General features: G+C 48.3%; 2 protein-coding genes across 2 annotated transcripts; both read right to left on the bottom strand.

The window, feature by feature from the left end:
* Window positions 1–1,615: 1,615 nt before the first annotated feature.
* LOC135819342 (E3 ubiquitin-protein ligase TRIM56-like) lies at window positions 1,616–4,798 on the bottom strand. The gene is made up of 2 exons (XM_065332532.1): window positions 2,018–4,798; window positions 1,616–1,757 (listed from the first exon to the last, which is right to left on the bottom strand). Exon 1 carries the CDS (start codon window positions 4,426–4,428, stop codon window positions 2,554–2,556), a length of 1,875 nt encoding a protein of 624 aa, XP_065188604.1. The 5' UTR covers window positions 4,429–4,798; the 3' UTR covers window positions 1,616–1,757; window positions 2,018–2,553.
* Window positions 4,799–15,325: 10,527 nt separating this feature from the next.
* Window positions 15,326–17,194, bottom strand: LOC135820037 (E3 ubiquitin-protein ligase TRIM45-like). Its single transcript, XM_065333339.1, has one exon. It carries the CDS (start codon window positions 17,192–17,194, stop codon window positions 15,326–15,328), a length of 1,869 nt encoding a protein of 622 aa, XP_065189411.1.
* Window positions 17,195–17,992: the final 798 nt, after the last annotated feature.

The raw sequence follows: 17,992 nt of genomic DNA, 5'->3' as shown, positions 1-17,992 counted from the left end.
GCAGTGTGCAGTGTGGCGATGAGGACTATGCCCAGTGGCCAAAACCATGACTTTTGCATCATGTCAGTCCTGGGGACTATGCCCGGTGTCCAAAGCCATGTTGCATCATGTCAGTCCTGGGGACTATGCCCAGTGTCCAAAGCCATGTTGCATCATGTCCTGGGGATACTTGTTTGCACCTCTACTCCCCTACCAGGGGCGCAGCTGGTCCCCCTTTTAAGGGGGGGGGGGGGGTGCACGGCCGCATATGCCGGTGTAGGATGGCTGATGCATGTCATTCATGGCCATTATGTCCATGCTTTATCAAGGTCTAAGTTTTTAGGGGGGGGGGGGGGGTGCACATGCACGACAGACAGACAGACAGACAGACACACACACACACACACACACACACACACACACTCGTCCATACCTGTGTTCGTGTGGAGGACTGACTGAACGCTTCACGGCAGATAGTAACCTAGTCTCCACTGCAAGCCAGGTTGATGCAGAGGTAGAGTCCACCTGTGACGTTGGTCAGTGCCGTCTGGGTTGCTCCGGTACGCTCATGACGACCGACTAACGTGTGATTGTCACAATCCAATGACATGTGAATGACATCATTAGCCTGCCATGGCTGACCCAGTGCACTGCCTGTCCAGTCACCACCAATGGTCCTATAGCAGTACCATCCAAATCATGATACGGTCTTTCCACATTTGAGCTTAAGTACACAACATGTTCTGATGAAGAACTTTATCAGAAGTGATACAATCAATATGATCTCATATTTGCCCTACAGTAGAACGTCGATTATCCGGATGATCGATTTTATCCGGATCGCCTTGCCGGGCTGGCGAAAAAATCATTTGCAGGTTTTTCAGTGAGGTTTTTGCTGATTTCGCCCAATCGGAGCACCATTCCAGCGATGTACAAGATGACTTTATTATAACCGGTTGGAGTCAAAATGTATAAAGACAGTGTCACTTTGAGGAGCTGGAGTGCGCCTAGTTCCTGTTGCACTGCCTCCGAGAATGAAAAATGATGAACTGAACTTGCAGGAATATGCATGTTTTAGATAGATGTGTGACTGATCCCTTATCCGAACAATCTTCTCATCTGAACGATCCCCTGGATACAGCCCGTGCATACAGCCCGTGCCGCGAGGGGTGCGGACAGCCGGCACTCTACTGTAATCCAATTCCTCGTGCCATATACTGGCGAAGAAAACATGTGTGCATTATCACTTTACGGATTCCTTCCCTCCGCTAGTTTCTCGCTCAGTATATCCATTATACCCCTTTGGGGTGTATGGGTTGCTTGGTGACTCCTACACCATTCAGTCCATGGAGGGAGGTTGGTTTAATTAAGTTACACAATCAACGTGCCAGACCGTTTCGTTCTTTCTTTTCATCATCTCGTGAAGTTGTCTCAATTCCAGTTTGTCATCAGGTCAGTGCACACACCCAGTAAGGAAAAAGCACCAAACCCACAATAGTGGTGAAAGCAACTGTCAGTGCACACACACTAGTAGGGGAAACCCCCCTATACACAATAGTGAAAGCAACAGTCAGCACGCACACTAGTAGGGGAAACCCCCATACACAATAGTGAAAGCAACAGTCAGCACGCACACTAGTAGGGGAAACCCCCCTATACGCAGTGTATAGAGTCACAGTGGTGAAAGCAACAGTAGTCAGTGACAATGTATAGCTCATTGATTATCATACATAGAAAATGACTGCAATAGCTCACTGATTATCATACATAGAAAATGACTGCAATAGCTCATTGATTATCATACATAGAAAATGACTGCAATAGCTCATTGATTATCATACATAGAAAATGACTGCAATAGCTCATTGATTATCATACATAGAAAATGACTGCAATAGCTCATTGATTATCATACATAGAAAATGACTGCAATAGCTCATTGATTATCATACATAGAAAATGACTGCAATAGCTCATTGATTATCATACATAGAAAATGACTGCAATAGCTCATTGATTATCATACATAGAAAATGACTCCCTTTGGAGCCAACTGCAGCAGAAATAGACACAGAAACAAACAGAGTAGGAAAGAAAAAAAGGAAAATACATGAAATACTCCTGCTTACAGGGACAGTGCGACACATTACACAATGGAATTGCTGGAAATGTTACAAATTTTGAGAACTGATAACCGTGTTGCAGACTCCAGGCTGAGTGCTTTATAAAAATAAAAGATGCCGGCATTCCACATGCACAATAGAATGGAAAAGGAACAGCAATACATGACTAATCTCCTTTCTTATCCATGTTTACATGTATATAAAGACATGCATACACAAACATACATAAACACGAGGACCGCTGTGAAAAAGGTTTTTGATAGGTCCGGCTATACGGAGGCCTTTCATACTTCGTGTAAGATATGCCGTGCACAGATAACCTCCTCAGCAGTAAGGCATGTGTTGGTGGCCAAAAGGTTGGTCTGGTTACGACCTGACCAACTTGATCGGTTCCGGCATGCAGGCATGCATGCACATCACTGTGTTCTTGAAAGTCGAGAGGATTGAAGATTTACAAAATAGTAACTTGGTCTCCACTGCTGTACAGGCTGATGTAGAGGTAGAGTTCACCTGTCACGTTGGTCAGTGTCTCGGTTGCTCCGGTACGCTCATGACGTCCGACTAACGTGAGATTTTCACAATCCAACGACATTTGAATGACGTCACCGGCTTGCCATGGCTGACCCAGTGCACCGCCTGTCCAGCTACCACCACCACCACTGGTGGTGTAGCCGTACCATCCAAACGATGTGGTCTTTCCCGTTTGCCAACTGTCTAGTCGTGGAGGCTGGGCATTACACAGGAAGAACACGTGGTGAACTTTACCGGCAGTGATGCGATCAAGACGGAGGGATATCTCGTGCTTGCCGCTACTCCATTTCCTCGCGCCACATACTGACCTCCAGTTCCCGTTAGAAGTAGCTCCACGAGTAACCGTTCGGTTGTTGTTTGACAGTGCAAGATCTGCATGGCATTGGCTGGGATCAAACCAAAGAGGATCCACGATGGTAACCATTGCAGGACTTCCAGCTACATGGTTACCTCCAATCATGGCTGATATCTGCACTGAACCCCTCTTTCCGGTCGTCTTGTACGGTGCAATCATGTTAGCGCCTTCATTAGGACTACTGACGGTGGGCAGCACAGGCTGAATGGTGTCGGTGGTGTTGTCCGCAGATGTTACGTCAACGTGAACTGCAGACAAATGTGCCTCCGTCACAGCCAGACTATCACCGTGGCCATTTCTTGGCTCAATGATCACGGTAAGGTCGTCTCCCTCCTCAACACTGGCTGCAGTAGTCATGCTACTCTTCTCCGATGACAGCATACCAATGTCACTCACCACACCAGTTCTGGCAATGGCCGCAGTCAGTTCCTCGACGTGGCATGGCGAAAACAATAGAGTTCCTGGAGCAAACCCCTTCACATCTCTCTCGGACGCACTCATAGCATTCTTCGCTGCTTCCTCCAGCCATCCACTCATCTTCAAGAAATTCACATCCTCATTGCAGTTCTCTGCCAGATGTTGAACTTTCTTGCTATACGAGGCACCAGCAAGAATCTGCCGGTTCTGCTCTTCAAGGGGAAGAAGATGTGACAACTGTAGTCGATCCACCTCATCCAGAAGCTCTTGTTGACGGTTTTCAATGGCTTTCTTCAGACCACCAAAAACGTCGTTGATCCGGGAGGACAAGCCTTCAGTCTCATCACGGAGTCCACTCAGTGCCGCTTCAGACTTTTTGATCGACTCGTCAAAAACACTGCCACTTCCATACGATGTGCTAGTCAGCTTGGCTTTCAAAGACTGGCGAATGCTAGACGATGCATCAGTGATAGTCTGCACATTGTGAGCAGCATGATCACCACTGCTTACACATTGCTTACACACAAGCTGCTCACAACTCAAGCAATACGAACACTGTACAAACGAGGAGTGGAATGAGCATTTGTACTGGCTGGCTGATGTTCTATCACCTGTATATTCTGCAGCCTCACTGAGTGGCACAACCTTGTGTTTGTATGATCTGCGGGAGGTTGGATGTCCTTTGGCATGGTCAGTACAGAAATTGTCACCACAGTCCATGCAAACAGCTACTGCTGCTATATCCTCAGCACATTCATCACACAACTTCTTACGGCCAGCACTTGCAACAGCTACCTCCTCTCCAACCTCATCACTAGACACATCACTGTCTGGCAGGTACTGCAGCAAGGGCACACCAGCCAGTGGTGGTGGTGGAGTGGTTGTTCCACATTCAGGACATCCCACAGAGCCCTTGCCACTAATGTATTTTTCCAAACACTCCACACACAATGAGTGGAGACACTTCAACAGCTTGCCATGCTTACTACTACTTCTGCATGATCCACACTCTGGTCTGGACATGGCTAATCAATACAACTGCACACACACACGCCACAACCTGACTTCAATCTGACTTCAGTAGATACACCAACAGAGAACACTGGAAACTCAAAGACAAAGTCACTGTACATACCAGTACGGCACTACACCAAGCCTATTCGATTTACTGGGCAAAAATGATTTTTAATTCATCCACAAATGTTTTACCGTCAGCTTAGCCTAGACTAGAGTGCGCACTAGTCTGTATGCGTCTGTATACAGACAGTGGCCTGACTTGATAGGAGCCGCGCACACTACAACACTACAGACCACGGGGACTACATGTAGGCCAGACCGATTCTGCTCCGGCCTCTGGGGCATGCACATCAGTTCAGTTTGGCACATGTCAGTAGATAGTCAGCAGTGCACTAGTAGTACTAGTACTCAGTCTTTGTTGTCATTCTGGACACTATCAGTGATGCACTGTAAAACCTGTCAAGGCGACCACTCGGAGATAAGGCGACCACCTGTCCTAGTAGACCACTGCAACCAGGACACAATGGATGCTATTGCCAGTCAAATGATACTGGACAAGGAGACCACCTGGCAACAGAGACCACATTTTGAAGGTCCCTTGAGCGGTCGTCTTGGACAGGTTTCTGTGTACATGGTCCTGTGTATGTGACCACGCTTTCCAGCCCGAGTATTTTGATCTGTCATTGGTTGAATCCAAGGCGACAATCACGTGACATACGGGAGCCCATATTCTGTCTTCCACGTGTTTGCAGGCCAGAATCACATCCTCACAATAATCACCCCCCCCCCCCCCACATACATGTACACACACACACACACTCCCATCATAACAGTCATAATGTTAGTCTCACTACTAGCATACAAAACATGGAAACTACACGTGATTGTATAATTATGCTTTCAATGCTCTAACTACAGGACTGCTTAATGACATCCAGTCAAGTTTCTCAAGTACGCGCCGGGCTTTGCACAGTAGGCATATGGGGATAATGGCGGCAGAAAAATTGGCAGAATTCGGTACTTTTCTGGAAAGTTTCATGCATGTTTGGTGTGTGGATAAAGTAATGGAGCAGAATTCGAGGGATTTCCCGCCATAAGGGTTGTATGGCCCGGCCAATTTCACTGCTTTTCGAGCAGAATCTGCCACCTTTTCGAGCACTATCCGCCAATGCCTATTGCACAGCCCTAGACCTGCGAACACTGGGCTGCGAAAAGGTGCACGGCGCCTACTTGGCTCTCACGACTGGATTTCATTGAGCAGCACTGGACATAATATGACCGCACACAACACACATGACTTGTATCAGTCGAAACATTCATGGCAAGGTAAATCACATCCAAGTGTTTGCATCAAAACACAAGAAAACAAAGTGACTACAAGCAGTGCTCACCTTGAGCTTGGCATGGAGTGTTAACATGTTGTGTGGATGGCTGGACTCCAGTCCTTCAACCCACTGCATGTAGTGCTGTGCAACCCAGCCGTGCATACTGACTTAGCCAACAAGGCTTGCGCTAGAGGCACGGTGATATCCTGGATATGCGCTGCAGAAATATTCTGGCATCGTCTGCTGGAATCATGTGAATGTCCTTGTAGTGACTACTACTGGGACTGTCAGCGACCCAGCTGCAAGCATGCTGTTGCTATTGCTGGTGTTGGTACCTACATCTTTTGCCGAGAGTGAATGCACCCGGAAACTGAGCAGATGAAAACGAAGAAATCCAATGTCATTTTAATAGGTACCTCGAACATTGTGCTGATGATGTGCAGCTTCAAGAGTCGGACAAAGTCCACTCAGTCTCTCCTCGCCTCACAGCTCGCAGCTCAGGTACACACTATAAGGTTACGAGTACTCGGTCAACTAACCGCTGTTCAACTTCTTACCTACACGTAGCGGCTCACCAACCTTTGTGGAATTTCCTTCTCTGCCACTACCGGTATTAATTTTGTTACGGACAGGTCGGCAAAACGAGCAGTACATGTAAGCAAGCACAAGCTACATTGTGCTTCTCAGTTCAACCACGACTACGACTGTACGAGCGGCGGCTCAGTGTTCCCAGAGTGAGACCCAGTGCCGGCAAACATCAGCGAACCAAGCATGTGCAACTGAACTAGCCAGCATTTTCCTACTACTACTAGTACTAGGCTGGGATCATGGGAGGCGACACTGCAGAGGCTGAGGAAGTAAAATTAGTTGTCGCCGGGTCTCTTTGGTCCCGCCATTGTCATTGAAAAGTGCTGAAAGTCACACAGATACCTCACTACGGTACCAAACCTAGTACAATGGATATTGTAGAGGAGACGCTTCAAACCCTACCACTGCTTCGGAGAAAGTAACGAACTCGTGACGCTAAAGTTAGTTGCTATATTATGTCCGCAAAGCATGGAACTTCTTTTTACAAGGTCACAAAAACATTGCTGCAACAAAGTAACTAAAAGTACAATGGCATGATAATAATTGATAGTACAACACATACTACAAACGTAGTAGTGTGTGCATTCTACAGGAGATGGGAGAAGATTGACACTGTGCATCAGTTTGGTGAACACGAGGTACTGTACTACTCATACACTAGGCACATGTACCGGTGTGTGTAGAGTAACACACTCACATAGTAGTCGTTACTTCGAGCTGGTAGGGAGTCGGAAGGTTTGACCAGGCACAAACACCTTGTTACAGACTGTCAGTCAAGGAAGAATCCCGTTACTCCACTTTTCTGGTCGCTATATTCGCTAATTTGGTAGCTTTTTTTAAAATTCCGGCCACAGATCGAAACTCATTATTATAGTCATAGACACATTACGCAAGCTCCACTGCAGCAAAACCTGTGTGTGTGTGTGTGTGTGTGTGTGTGTGTGTGTGTGTGTGTGTGTGTGTGTGTGTGTGTGTGTGTGTGTGTGTGTGTGTGTAAGGTTTTCCAGTCATAGACACAATTACCGGTATATTATTACAAAGGCACACAATGAAAACCTTGGGCAAACTCCGTTGTGACTCAGAGTTTCATGGCTGAACCAATCATCAGACAGTTGTGTGCCTTTGTGTACACCGCTCTGCCTGGATCAGGTATTGAGCACTTTCACAGAACCTATTAAGGCTAAGCCTACTGCCTCTGTGTATAGTCCTAGACAGTATTCCAAGAGTAAGATCCTCAGGCTGTCACGGTATTGTGCTCTATGTCCAGTGAACAGAGGCAGTAATACAATAGTCAATACTCACTCAGCAATCACACAACCAAGTCCTTTTCTGTCGGTACTCAGAGTTGAGTATTATATCTCACACCATACTGTCACATGATGAGAGATTCTTTAAAACACGAAACTCTGAGTAACGACAGAAAAGGACTTGGTTGTGTCATTGCTAGTGTGAGCATTGGATCAAAACTCATAAATTCTTTTATGGCAGAACATTACAATAATTATGATCATTCCGAGGCTGCAGTTGAAGGCTCAAGCTTCAATTCGTAAACATTTGCAAAAATACTAGTGAAAATTTTAAAATTTTAAATGGAAATGAAATCTAAAATGAGTAGAAGACCGGAGTGGTAAATTCCCCAAGTAAAGTCCATATTAGCTCTACTTATCTAAAGAATGTGTGAACTATTCACCTATCAACCGATTTAACACCGATACAGTCCACACGGTGCTACTGCAGATAAGATGTTAATTTAGAATAATATGATTGAGGAACAGGACTATGTCAGTGGAGGTCAGCAGTGCTGTATCATCACAGACATTAAACTGTGTTTGCCCACAGTGGAATGTTCACACAGCATAAAAAGAACTTGCAGTATAAAGGTCAGAGTCAAACATGAGAGCGCACACCAGGGACCGTGACCCACCCTGGTGACCCATACTGTGAGTTCAGGAATCAACTACATGTACATAACTTATGATAGATATGCAGTGAGAGCAATGAGAATAGAAGCAACCCAATCAAGCAGTACACACTGCCGGGCCAGCTTTGTCAGAGTCAGAATAAGTATTTCAACAGTGTTGATGGAACGCGCTGGGATTTAGATGTCTGTGTCATGCAAAGAATGGGTAAATGCTAGCGATCCGCAAACACGCTGCCTAACACACGCAACATGGCACTGATCCATGAAGGAAACAATAATATGCCATAGAACATGCATTCAAGCACCCTGAATTATGTTTCACTCTGGACACACGTGCCAACTTCAATGTTGAGCAGGTTAGTTGTCCATGTTGTCTGCATGGGAAAAAAGACTGAAGATCACCAACGATACAGACAGTGACCAGTTAATCCTGCCTACACATCATATCCTTCGTGTTCCCGGCATCAACCATTACTCCGCCTGTAGAGACTGAGTAGGTCAGCTTGCTGATTTAGATCAGTGGCCAGAGACCCAGCTTTCCAGTATCCACTCCAGCCAGCCAAGCACATCACCCAGCTCACTGTCTGTCCAGTTCCCAGTGTGGCTGCTGTATTGACACCATCAAAACAATGTTAGCCCCATCCCTCACACAAACAAGTCAACAAAGAGACATCTTTGGATTGAGGAGTGCTGGTTTCGAAACAACTGGTTTGAAGCTCAAAGTAGAGCTGGTGTTAGCTCAGAGCAGAGCTGCTGTTAGCTCAAAGTAGAGCTGCTGTTAGCTCAAAGTAGAGCTGCGGTTAGCTCAAAGTAGAGCTGCTGTTAGCTCAAAGTAGAGCTGCGATTAGCTCAAAGTAGAGCTGCTGTTAGCTCAAGGTAGAGCTGCTGTTAGCTCAAAGTAGAGCTGCTGTTAGCTCAAAGTAGAGCTGCGGTTAGCTCAAAGTAGAGCTGCTGTTAGCTCAAAGTAGAGCTGCTGTTAGCTCAAAGTAGAGCTGCTGTTAGCTCAAAGTAGAGCTGCTGTTAGCTCCAAGTAGAGCTGCTGTTAGCTCAAAGTAGAGCTGCTGTTAGCTCAAAGTAGAGCTGCTGTTAGCTCAACGTAGAGCTGCAATGCTAAATGGATGTAATATAGCGCAAGGCAGAGCCGCAGCAAATAGCTAGATAACACCAGTTGTGAGAGTGGACCCGGTTAGTGGGTACGATAATATTATGATGGTGTGAATAAGTTGGATAGGGAGGGATGGTGGGAAAAGAAACACTGCTGAAGCACGATCCGTTGTCTGGAAGAGCACAACAGGGCAAGCAAGATTTGTTTTTCTTTTCCGCAAAAATGGGCTGGTGCCATTTGTGATTACGCAGCAAAACAAAGCGCATGACGTCAGTCTTGAATGCAGTACAAAGCAAGCAGTGCAGTGTGTGCGCTAGTTCGGATTGTTGCTAACAAGTACTAGCACAGCTAGTACACCATTAGCCCCATCCCTCACACAAACAAGTCAACAAAGAGACATCTTTGGATTGAGGAGTGCTGGTTTCGAAACAACTGGTTTGAAGCTCAAAGTAGAGCTGGTGTTAGCTCAGAGCAGAGCTGCTGTTAGCTCAAAGTAGAGCTGCTGTTAGCTCAAAGTAGAGCTGCGGTTAGCTCAAAGTAGAGCTGCTGTTAGCTCAAAGTAGAGCTGCGATTAGCTCAAAGTAGAGCTGCTGTTAGCTCAAGGTAGAGCTGCTGTTAGCTCAAAGTAGAGCTGCTGTTAGCTCAAAGTAGAGCTGCGGTTAGCTCAAAGTAGAGCTGCTGTTAGCTCAAAGTAGAGCTGCTGTTAGCTCAAAGTAGAGCTGCTGTTAGCTCAAAGTAGAGCTGCTGTTAGCTCCAAGTAGAGCTGCTGTTAGCTCAAAGTAGAGCTGCTGTTAGCTCAAAGTAGAGCTGCTGTTAGCTCAACGTAGAGCTGCAATGCTAAATGGATGTAATATAGCGCAAGGCAGAGCCGCAGCAAATAGCTAGATAACACCAGTTGTGAGAGTGGACCCATGAAACCAGCACTCCGTTAGCTAAGCACTATTGACGCACAGCAAGGGTCAATTAATGTCAGCACAGGCAAGCATTGCGCAGCTAGAGTTCAGTAGCTCATTACTCACCCGGGTTGGGGATCATGGCATCCATGGCACGGCAGCAAGCCGGGACGATAGCTGGCGCTATGCGCTTGTTGTAGTCTGGATGTAGCATAGACACGCATCGCTCTTTCCACTGACCTGCCACTCGGAAGAAGGAGTCGGGGGCACTAGCCATAGCAGCGGTGGTGGCTACACCAATGTGGACCGAATGCCCGGAGTAGTTCGACTGGGATGGTACACCGGCCGCAGCGACAAGAGACCATACTGTTACTGTGAATGACTGCCTGGTCAGCTGCTGTCTGTTCGAGAGTACGAACAAGAGTTGCTCCGGTCCCTCGCGACGAGTGACAAATGGGTAGCTAACAATGGCACGGACCGGGCAGTACGGCGGTACAGACGGGCCAATGTCACTAGTAACGCCTTTACCGAATGGGTCCGTCTTGGATGAAAGCAGGAAGAGTTGCAGGCGTCCGTCACCAGGGGAGCTAGTACAGCCCCGTGTGATGCCATTAGTGAATTCAGCGCACCGAAGAAATCCAAAGAAGCAGCATGGCGGCTTGGTAGAGCAGCTTGTCATGGCCATTCAGGATACTACTTTTCCGGCGTGCATCCGTCAGGTGTCGTAGGATTGGCATAGTTATAGGAAGGCGAGGGGTGAGTGCAGCCGTACCATGGCATCGCTGGATGCCCTTCAACACCCTCTTTAGAAGCCACGCATCTACTTAGTACTAAGGGGCCGGCAAACCCATTCTTAAGGTGGGCTTTATGCACCGCACTCGCATACACAGATACAGTTCAGGGCACGCTGATCATAGTTCACGCATGAATGTGTGTCCAGGAACGATGACTCGGGCAGCAAAAGTGAGCTTCCCCAGGAGGGACTCGAGTGGACGCTGGCCGATGCTGCGCTCGCTGATAGTAGCCATGAGTGGCGCACGGATCTCGGACAGCTTGTCCTCTGGTAGCCGAGCTTCGTGGCGCTCGCAGTCTAGGACAATACCAATGAAGGTCAATGATGGTGATGGCCCTTTGAGCTGGGATGGAGCAAAGAGGAGTGCCGAGATACGTGAACGCCCGGAGGGGGATGGTGAGTTGCTGGTTGGCTGCAGCCAAACTAGTGGAGATATCGAGAAAGTCATCGAGGTAGTGAAGCCGGTGATCTATAGCAAACTCGTGCTGCATGATCCAGTTGACTGCTGTGGCTACTGAGTCAAAGACGGCTGGGCTGGAGCGGAGGCCGAAAGGCAGAAAGCGCTCGTAGTAGTAGGAGCCTTCCCAGCGAAGTCCTGACGGCGGACTGGGATCTGCCGAAATGCACTGCGTACATCGAGCTTGGACAAATACACAGGCTGTGGGCATGACATGATGATGTTGATCGCGTTGTCAATGCTCGCGTAGTGCAGAGAGAGCGGCTCGGCAGGAATGCTGTCGTTCGCGCCGGTGCCTTCCGGACTAGACAGATGGTGGATCATTCGCGGCTTGCCGTTCTTTTTGGGGATGGCACCAATACCAGAGCGGCGCATGAACTGAAATGGAGGTGACGGAAATGGGCCTGTGGTCTCGCTGCGGGCGCAGGAAGCAGCTAATTGCTCGGATATAAATGCCGAGTGAGTGAAAGCCAATGGTAGATTATTAGAGAAAACCGAAATGTCGTGTTGGCCTGCAGATCCAAGAGTAAAGCCACGGCGCAGGCCATGGAGAACATACGCAACACATGATTGATCTGAGTGGTTACGTAACAGGCGGGCAAAGTGGTCAGCTAGCAGTGTGGTGTCTGCAGAGTGTATAGGAAAGAAGCTACGTACCGAGTCAAGCGATTCAGTAGCCATTCTGCTAGGAGCGGCGGGGTGGCCGATTGGCTCCGCGCTGCCCCTGGTTGCACATGATGCATGGGTGGTCCTTGCCACACTGGCTGCAGGTGTGGGAGAAGCGGCACGACGACGAAGAACAGCGACCTCCATTGAAGTTGCGGCAGATTTCTTGGCCGTCGCTGGTATGGTTGGGACCACTGGAGGTAAATGCTGCTGGCTTCGGGACGAAAAGGACACACACCGCCCCTGGATGGACCGTCTTACATTGAGCGCATTTTGGGTGTGCATGGCCTGTGACGGCTATCTGCCATAGGTTCACGTCGATGGTGTCCAACCTCTTCGTGCCTGGTTACTGGGCCACGAGCATCCGCAGCTGGCGGTCGTACTCTAGCCACGCGCTTGGGAAGAACTGGCAGTTAGCAGTCAGGATCAACTGCTGGTACGCAATCAGTTCAGCAGTGCGGTGTAGGGCAGCAGCCGTGATAACAGACATGTATGTGGTCCATGCTTCGAGCCGGGTAGCTACATGTGTAATTATCGTGAACCTTGCGACGCACCTGCTTCGCGTCATCCGACTCAACGATATTTAGCTGGCTATCGTTATTCGGGCTGTGCACCAGCCGGAATGTTGGGCCGGAAGTGTGCAAGAATTTCAGGCAACAAACTTGAAAAATCTACGAACTCCCCTCGCAAGATACGTTCTTGCACAGCCTTGGGCACAGCTGGTGCAGGTGGCTGATCGGGTGGGTTACAGGAGCTTGGCCTGGCGTAGTGGCGGCAGCTGCCGCATTGCCTTGGCCTTGGGTGAGGAGCGGCACAATGCTCTCCGATAATGATAAAATGGCGGCCGACAAAGCCGACTACACCTCGTCCCGTACGGGAGCGCAGAGATCCGTTGATGAGCCCGCGTCACCTGAGCTGGCGGAGGAGGCATTGGTGCACGTCGGGCTTCTGGGCTCGCGAGCCGTGTCCGCACTGTCATGTTGCTGGTTCTCCTGGCCGGAGCAGACCTCACTACCAAGGACTAGTTGTGCCAGCAAACGGTCCTGTAAAATATTAATTTTTTACTAAGTTTCCTTTCGGATTCAAGCCGCGCTGAGAAGGCTCGCCGCGGAGGGCTTGGCAAGGCATTGCCTTGACAGTGTCGACAGTAAGGTCAGACATACTGAAGAAATACAGTGTCGAGGTGACACTCGGGCTGGCAGCAAAGCTACGAAAGGAAAAGAAACACTGCTGAAGCACGATCCGTTGTCTGGAAGAGCACAACAGGGCAAGCAAGATTTGTTTTTCTTTTCCGCAAAAATGGGCTGGTGCCATTTGTGATTACGCAGCAAAACAAAGCGCATGACGTCAGTCTTGAATGCAGTACAAAGCAAGCAGTGCAGTGTGTGCGCTAGTTCGGATTGTTGCTAACAAGTACTAGCACAGCTAGTACACCATTATCTTTCACATTGATACTTGTGCACCAATGGAAAATTATTGTCCTTCCACATTGACAGCAGTCATAGAAATTTGGACATCCCACAAGAAGAACACAGCCTGTTCCCACATGGAGCAGTCAGTCTATCATCCGTAAGAGCATCAAGTTGATCTCATAATTGCCAATACAGTCAGTCCTCGCTTAACCGCACACATCCGTTTTCCACAAAAAATATCCGGATATGCGAGTGAACCGGATAATTGAACACACGTACGGTATGTGTGCATGGCATATGCTGTAAATTGGTATTGCAAGTCAACAAATATTCGGCGCATATTTATTTCGGCTATTGTCGGCCTGGTCATGTAAATTTGTTGCGGCCGACATTTTGTTTTGCAAGGTTCAGTGTGACAGTGTATACAGGCGGCAGCAGTACAGGCCGAAAATTTGGTGCGGCCGAAATGTGTTTTAGCCCTGGGAGGCCTAAATTTGAATGGGCCGAAATGGGTTTTAGCCCTGGGAGGCCGACATTTGAATGGGCCGAAATGGGTTTTAGCCCTGGGAGGCCGAAATTTGAATGGGCCGAAAATTTGTCGACTTACAGTAACCAGCGATTTTCTTCCGGAGGGCGAGGGATCCGGATAAAAGAGGTCCGGGTAAGCGAGGTCTGACTGCACACCATTTCCTCATACCATGTACTGGTTTACAAGAGCATGCGTACATCATTGCTTTCCGAATTCCTTCCCTCCGCTACTTTCTAGCTTAGTATATCTATAGTACCCCTTAGGGTGTGGGTTGCTTGGTGACTCATACACCTTTCAATACGGAGAGGGAGGTTGGTCTATACAATCAACATGCAAGACCGTTTCCCACTTTCTTGTCATCGTCTCATGCAGTTATCTCCTTTACAATTTTTCAGCAGGTCATGCAGAACATCAGTAAGGGTAAAACACAGAACACAATAGTGGTGAAAGCAACAGTGGTCGGTTGAAATGCACATGCATACCTCATTGATTATCATAAATGCAACGTAGAAAATGACTCCCTAGTTCTTTGGAGCCAACCACAGCAGAAATAAACACAATAACAAACAGAGTAGGAAACAGAATCAATGGAAACGTCAGAAAATGTAGTCACTAGTTGTGCTAATACATTCACCAGTTCACTATGACAATAAACACAAGGGTGTTATACACATAGAGAAATCATGGAGCTAAAGTGAATAGCATGATGATTGTTATGAAGAAGAAGAGAGCAAGAGAGCGAGCGAGCTAGGGGACAACAAATGGCAGAGTGGCTAGGCCATTAGGGGTACTGGGTCACTTACTCTGCAGTCTGATGCCTTCCTCTCTCTCTCTCTCTCTCTCTCTCTCTCTCTCTCTCTCTCTCTCTCTCTCTCTCTCTCTCTCTCTCTCTCTCTCTCTCTCTCTCTCTCTCTCTCTCTCTCTCTCTCTCTCTCTCTCTCTCTCTCTCTCTCTCTCTCTCTCTCTCTCTCTCTCTCTCTCTCTCTCTCTCTCTCTCTCTCTCACACACACACACACACACACACACACATGCATACATGCGCACGCACACACACACACACACACACACACACACACACACACACACACACACACACACACACACAGACACACACACACACACACACACACACACACACACACACACACACACACACATTATATAATTAGATGCACGCATAACCGCCTTCTTGTGGATCAAGCGGATTGAAGCTTCACAAAATAGTAACTTGGTCTCCACCGTAATACAGGCTGATGTAGAGGTAGAGTTCCCCTGTCACGTTGGTCAGTGTCTCGGTTGCTCCGGTATGCTCATGGCGACCGACTAACGTGTGATTGTCACAATCCAACGACATATGAACGACGTCACCGGCTCTCCATGGCTGACCCAGTGCACTGCCTGTCCAGTCACCACCACTAGTCCTATTGCTGTACCATCCAAACGATGTGGTCCTTCCATTTTGATATATGTCTAGTCGTGGACGCTGGGCATTACACAAGAAGAACATGTGCCGAACGTCACCAGCAGTGATGCGATCAAGACGGAGGGATATCTCGTGTTTGCCGCTACTCCATTTCCTCATGCCACATACTGACCTCCAGCTCCCGTTAGAAGTAGCTCCACGAGTAACCGTTCGGTTGTTGTTTGACAGTACAAGATCAGCATGACATTGGCTGGGATCAAACCGTAATTGGGGATCCACGATGGTAACCGTTGCAGGACTTCCAGCTACATGGTGATCTCCAATCATGGCTGATACCTGCACTGATCCCTTCTTTCCGGTCGTCTTGTACGTTGCAATCATGTTAGTGCCTTCATTAGGACTACTGTCGGGCATCAGCACAGGATGAATGGTGTCGGTGGTGTTGTCCGCAGATGTTACTTCAACGTGAACACCAGACAAGTGTGCCTCCGTCACAGCCAGACTATCACCGTGGCCATTCCTTGGCTCAATGATCAGAGTAAGGTCGTCTCCCTCCTCAACACTGGCTGCAGTAGTCATGCTACTCTTCTCCGATGACAGCATACCAATGTCACTCACCACACCAGTTCTGGCAATGGCCGCAGTCAGTTCCTCGAAGTGGCATGGCGAAAACAATAGAGTTCCCACAGCAAACCCCTTCACATCTCTCTCGGACGCACTCACAGCATTCTTCGCTGCTTCCTCCAGCCATCCACTCATCTTCAAGAAATTCACATCCTCATTGCAGTTCTCTGCCAGATGTTGAACTTTCTTGCTATACGAGGCACCAGCAAGAATCTGCCGGTTCTGCTCTTCAAGGGGAAGAAGATGTGACAACTGCAGTCGATCCACCTCATCCAGAAGCTCTTGTTGACGGTTTTCAATGGCTTTCTTCAGACCACCAAAAACGTCGTTGATCCGGGAGGACAAGCCTTCAGTCTCATCACGGAGTCCACTCAGTGCCGCTTCAGACTTTTTGATCGACTCGTCAAACACACTGCAACTTCCATGTGATGTGCTAGTCAGCTTGGATTTCAAGGACTGACGAATGCTAGACGATGCATCAGTGATAGTCTGCACATTGTGAGCAGCATGATCACCACTGCTTACACATTGCTTACACACTAGCTGCTCACAACTTAAGCAATACGAACACTGTACAAACGAGGGGTGGAATGAGCATTTGTGCTGGCTGGCTGATGTTCTATCACCTGTATGGCCCACGGCCTCACTGAGTGGCACAACCTTGTGTTTGTATGACCTGCGTGAGGTTGGATGCATATTGGCATGGCCAGCGCAGAACTTATCACCACAGTCCATGCAAACAGCTACTGCTGCTGTATCCTCAGCACATTCATCACACAACTTCTTACGGCCAGCACTTGCAGCAGCTACCTCCTCTCCAACCCCATCACTAGAAACGTCACTGTCTGGCAGGTACTGCAGCAAGGGCACACCTCCCTGTGGTGGTGGAGTGGTTGTTCCACATTCAGGACATCCCACAGAGCCCTTGCCACTGATGTATTTTTCCAAACACTCCACACACAATGAGTGGAGACACTTCAGCAGCTTGCCATGCTTACTACTACTTCTGCATGACCCACACTCTGGTCTGGACATGGCTAATCAACACAACTGCACACACACACACGCCACACCGTGACTTCAATCTGACTTCAGTAGATACACCAACAGAGAACACTGGAAACTCAAAGACAAAGTCACTGCACATACCAGTACGGCACTACACCAAGCCTATTCGATTTACTGGGCAAAAATGATTTTTAATTCATCCACAAATGTTTTACCGTCAGCTTAGCTAGGCTAGAGTGCGCACTAGTCTGTATGCGTCTGTATACGGTGGCCTGACTTGATAGGAGCCGCCCACACTACAACACTACAGACCACGGGGACTACATGTAGGCCAGACCGATTCTGCTCCGGCCTCTGGGGCATGCACATCAGTTCAGTTTGTCACATGTCAGTACATGATAGTCACTGCTGCACTACATTGTAGTACTTCTTTGTTGTCATTCTGGACACTATCAGTGTTGTACAGTTAAACCTGTCAAGGCGACCACTCGGAGATAAGGCGACCACCTGTCCTAGAAGACCACTGCAACCAGGACACAAGGGATGCTATTGCCAGTCAAATGATACTGGACAAGGAGACCACCTGGCAACAGAGACCACATTTTGAAGGTCCCTTGAGCGGTCGTCTTGGACAGGTTTCAATGTACGTGGTCCTGTGTATGTGACCACGCTTTCCAGCCCGAGTATTTTGATCTGTCATTGGTTGAATCCAAGGCGACAATCACGTGACATACGGGAACTCATATTCTGTCTTTCACGTGTTTGCAGCCCAGAATCACATCCTCACAATGATCACCCCCCCCCCCCCCCCTCACACACACACAT

The sequence above is a fragment of the Sycon ciliatum genome, chromosome 6 (assembly GCF_964019385.1).
Source record: "Sycon ciliatum chromosome 6, ocSycCili1.1, whole genome shotgun sequence".
Taxonomy (NCBI): Eukaryota; Metazoa; Porifera; class Calcarea; order Leucosolenida; family Sycettidae; genus Sycon; species Sycon ciliatum.
Note: the sequence above shows the minus strand (reverse complement) of the source record. Positions and strands in the feature narration are given on the sequence as shown.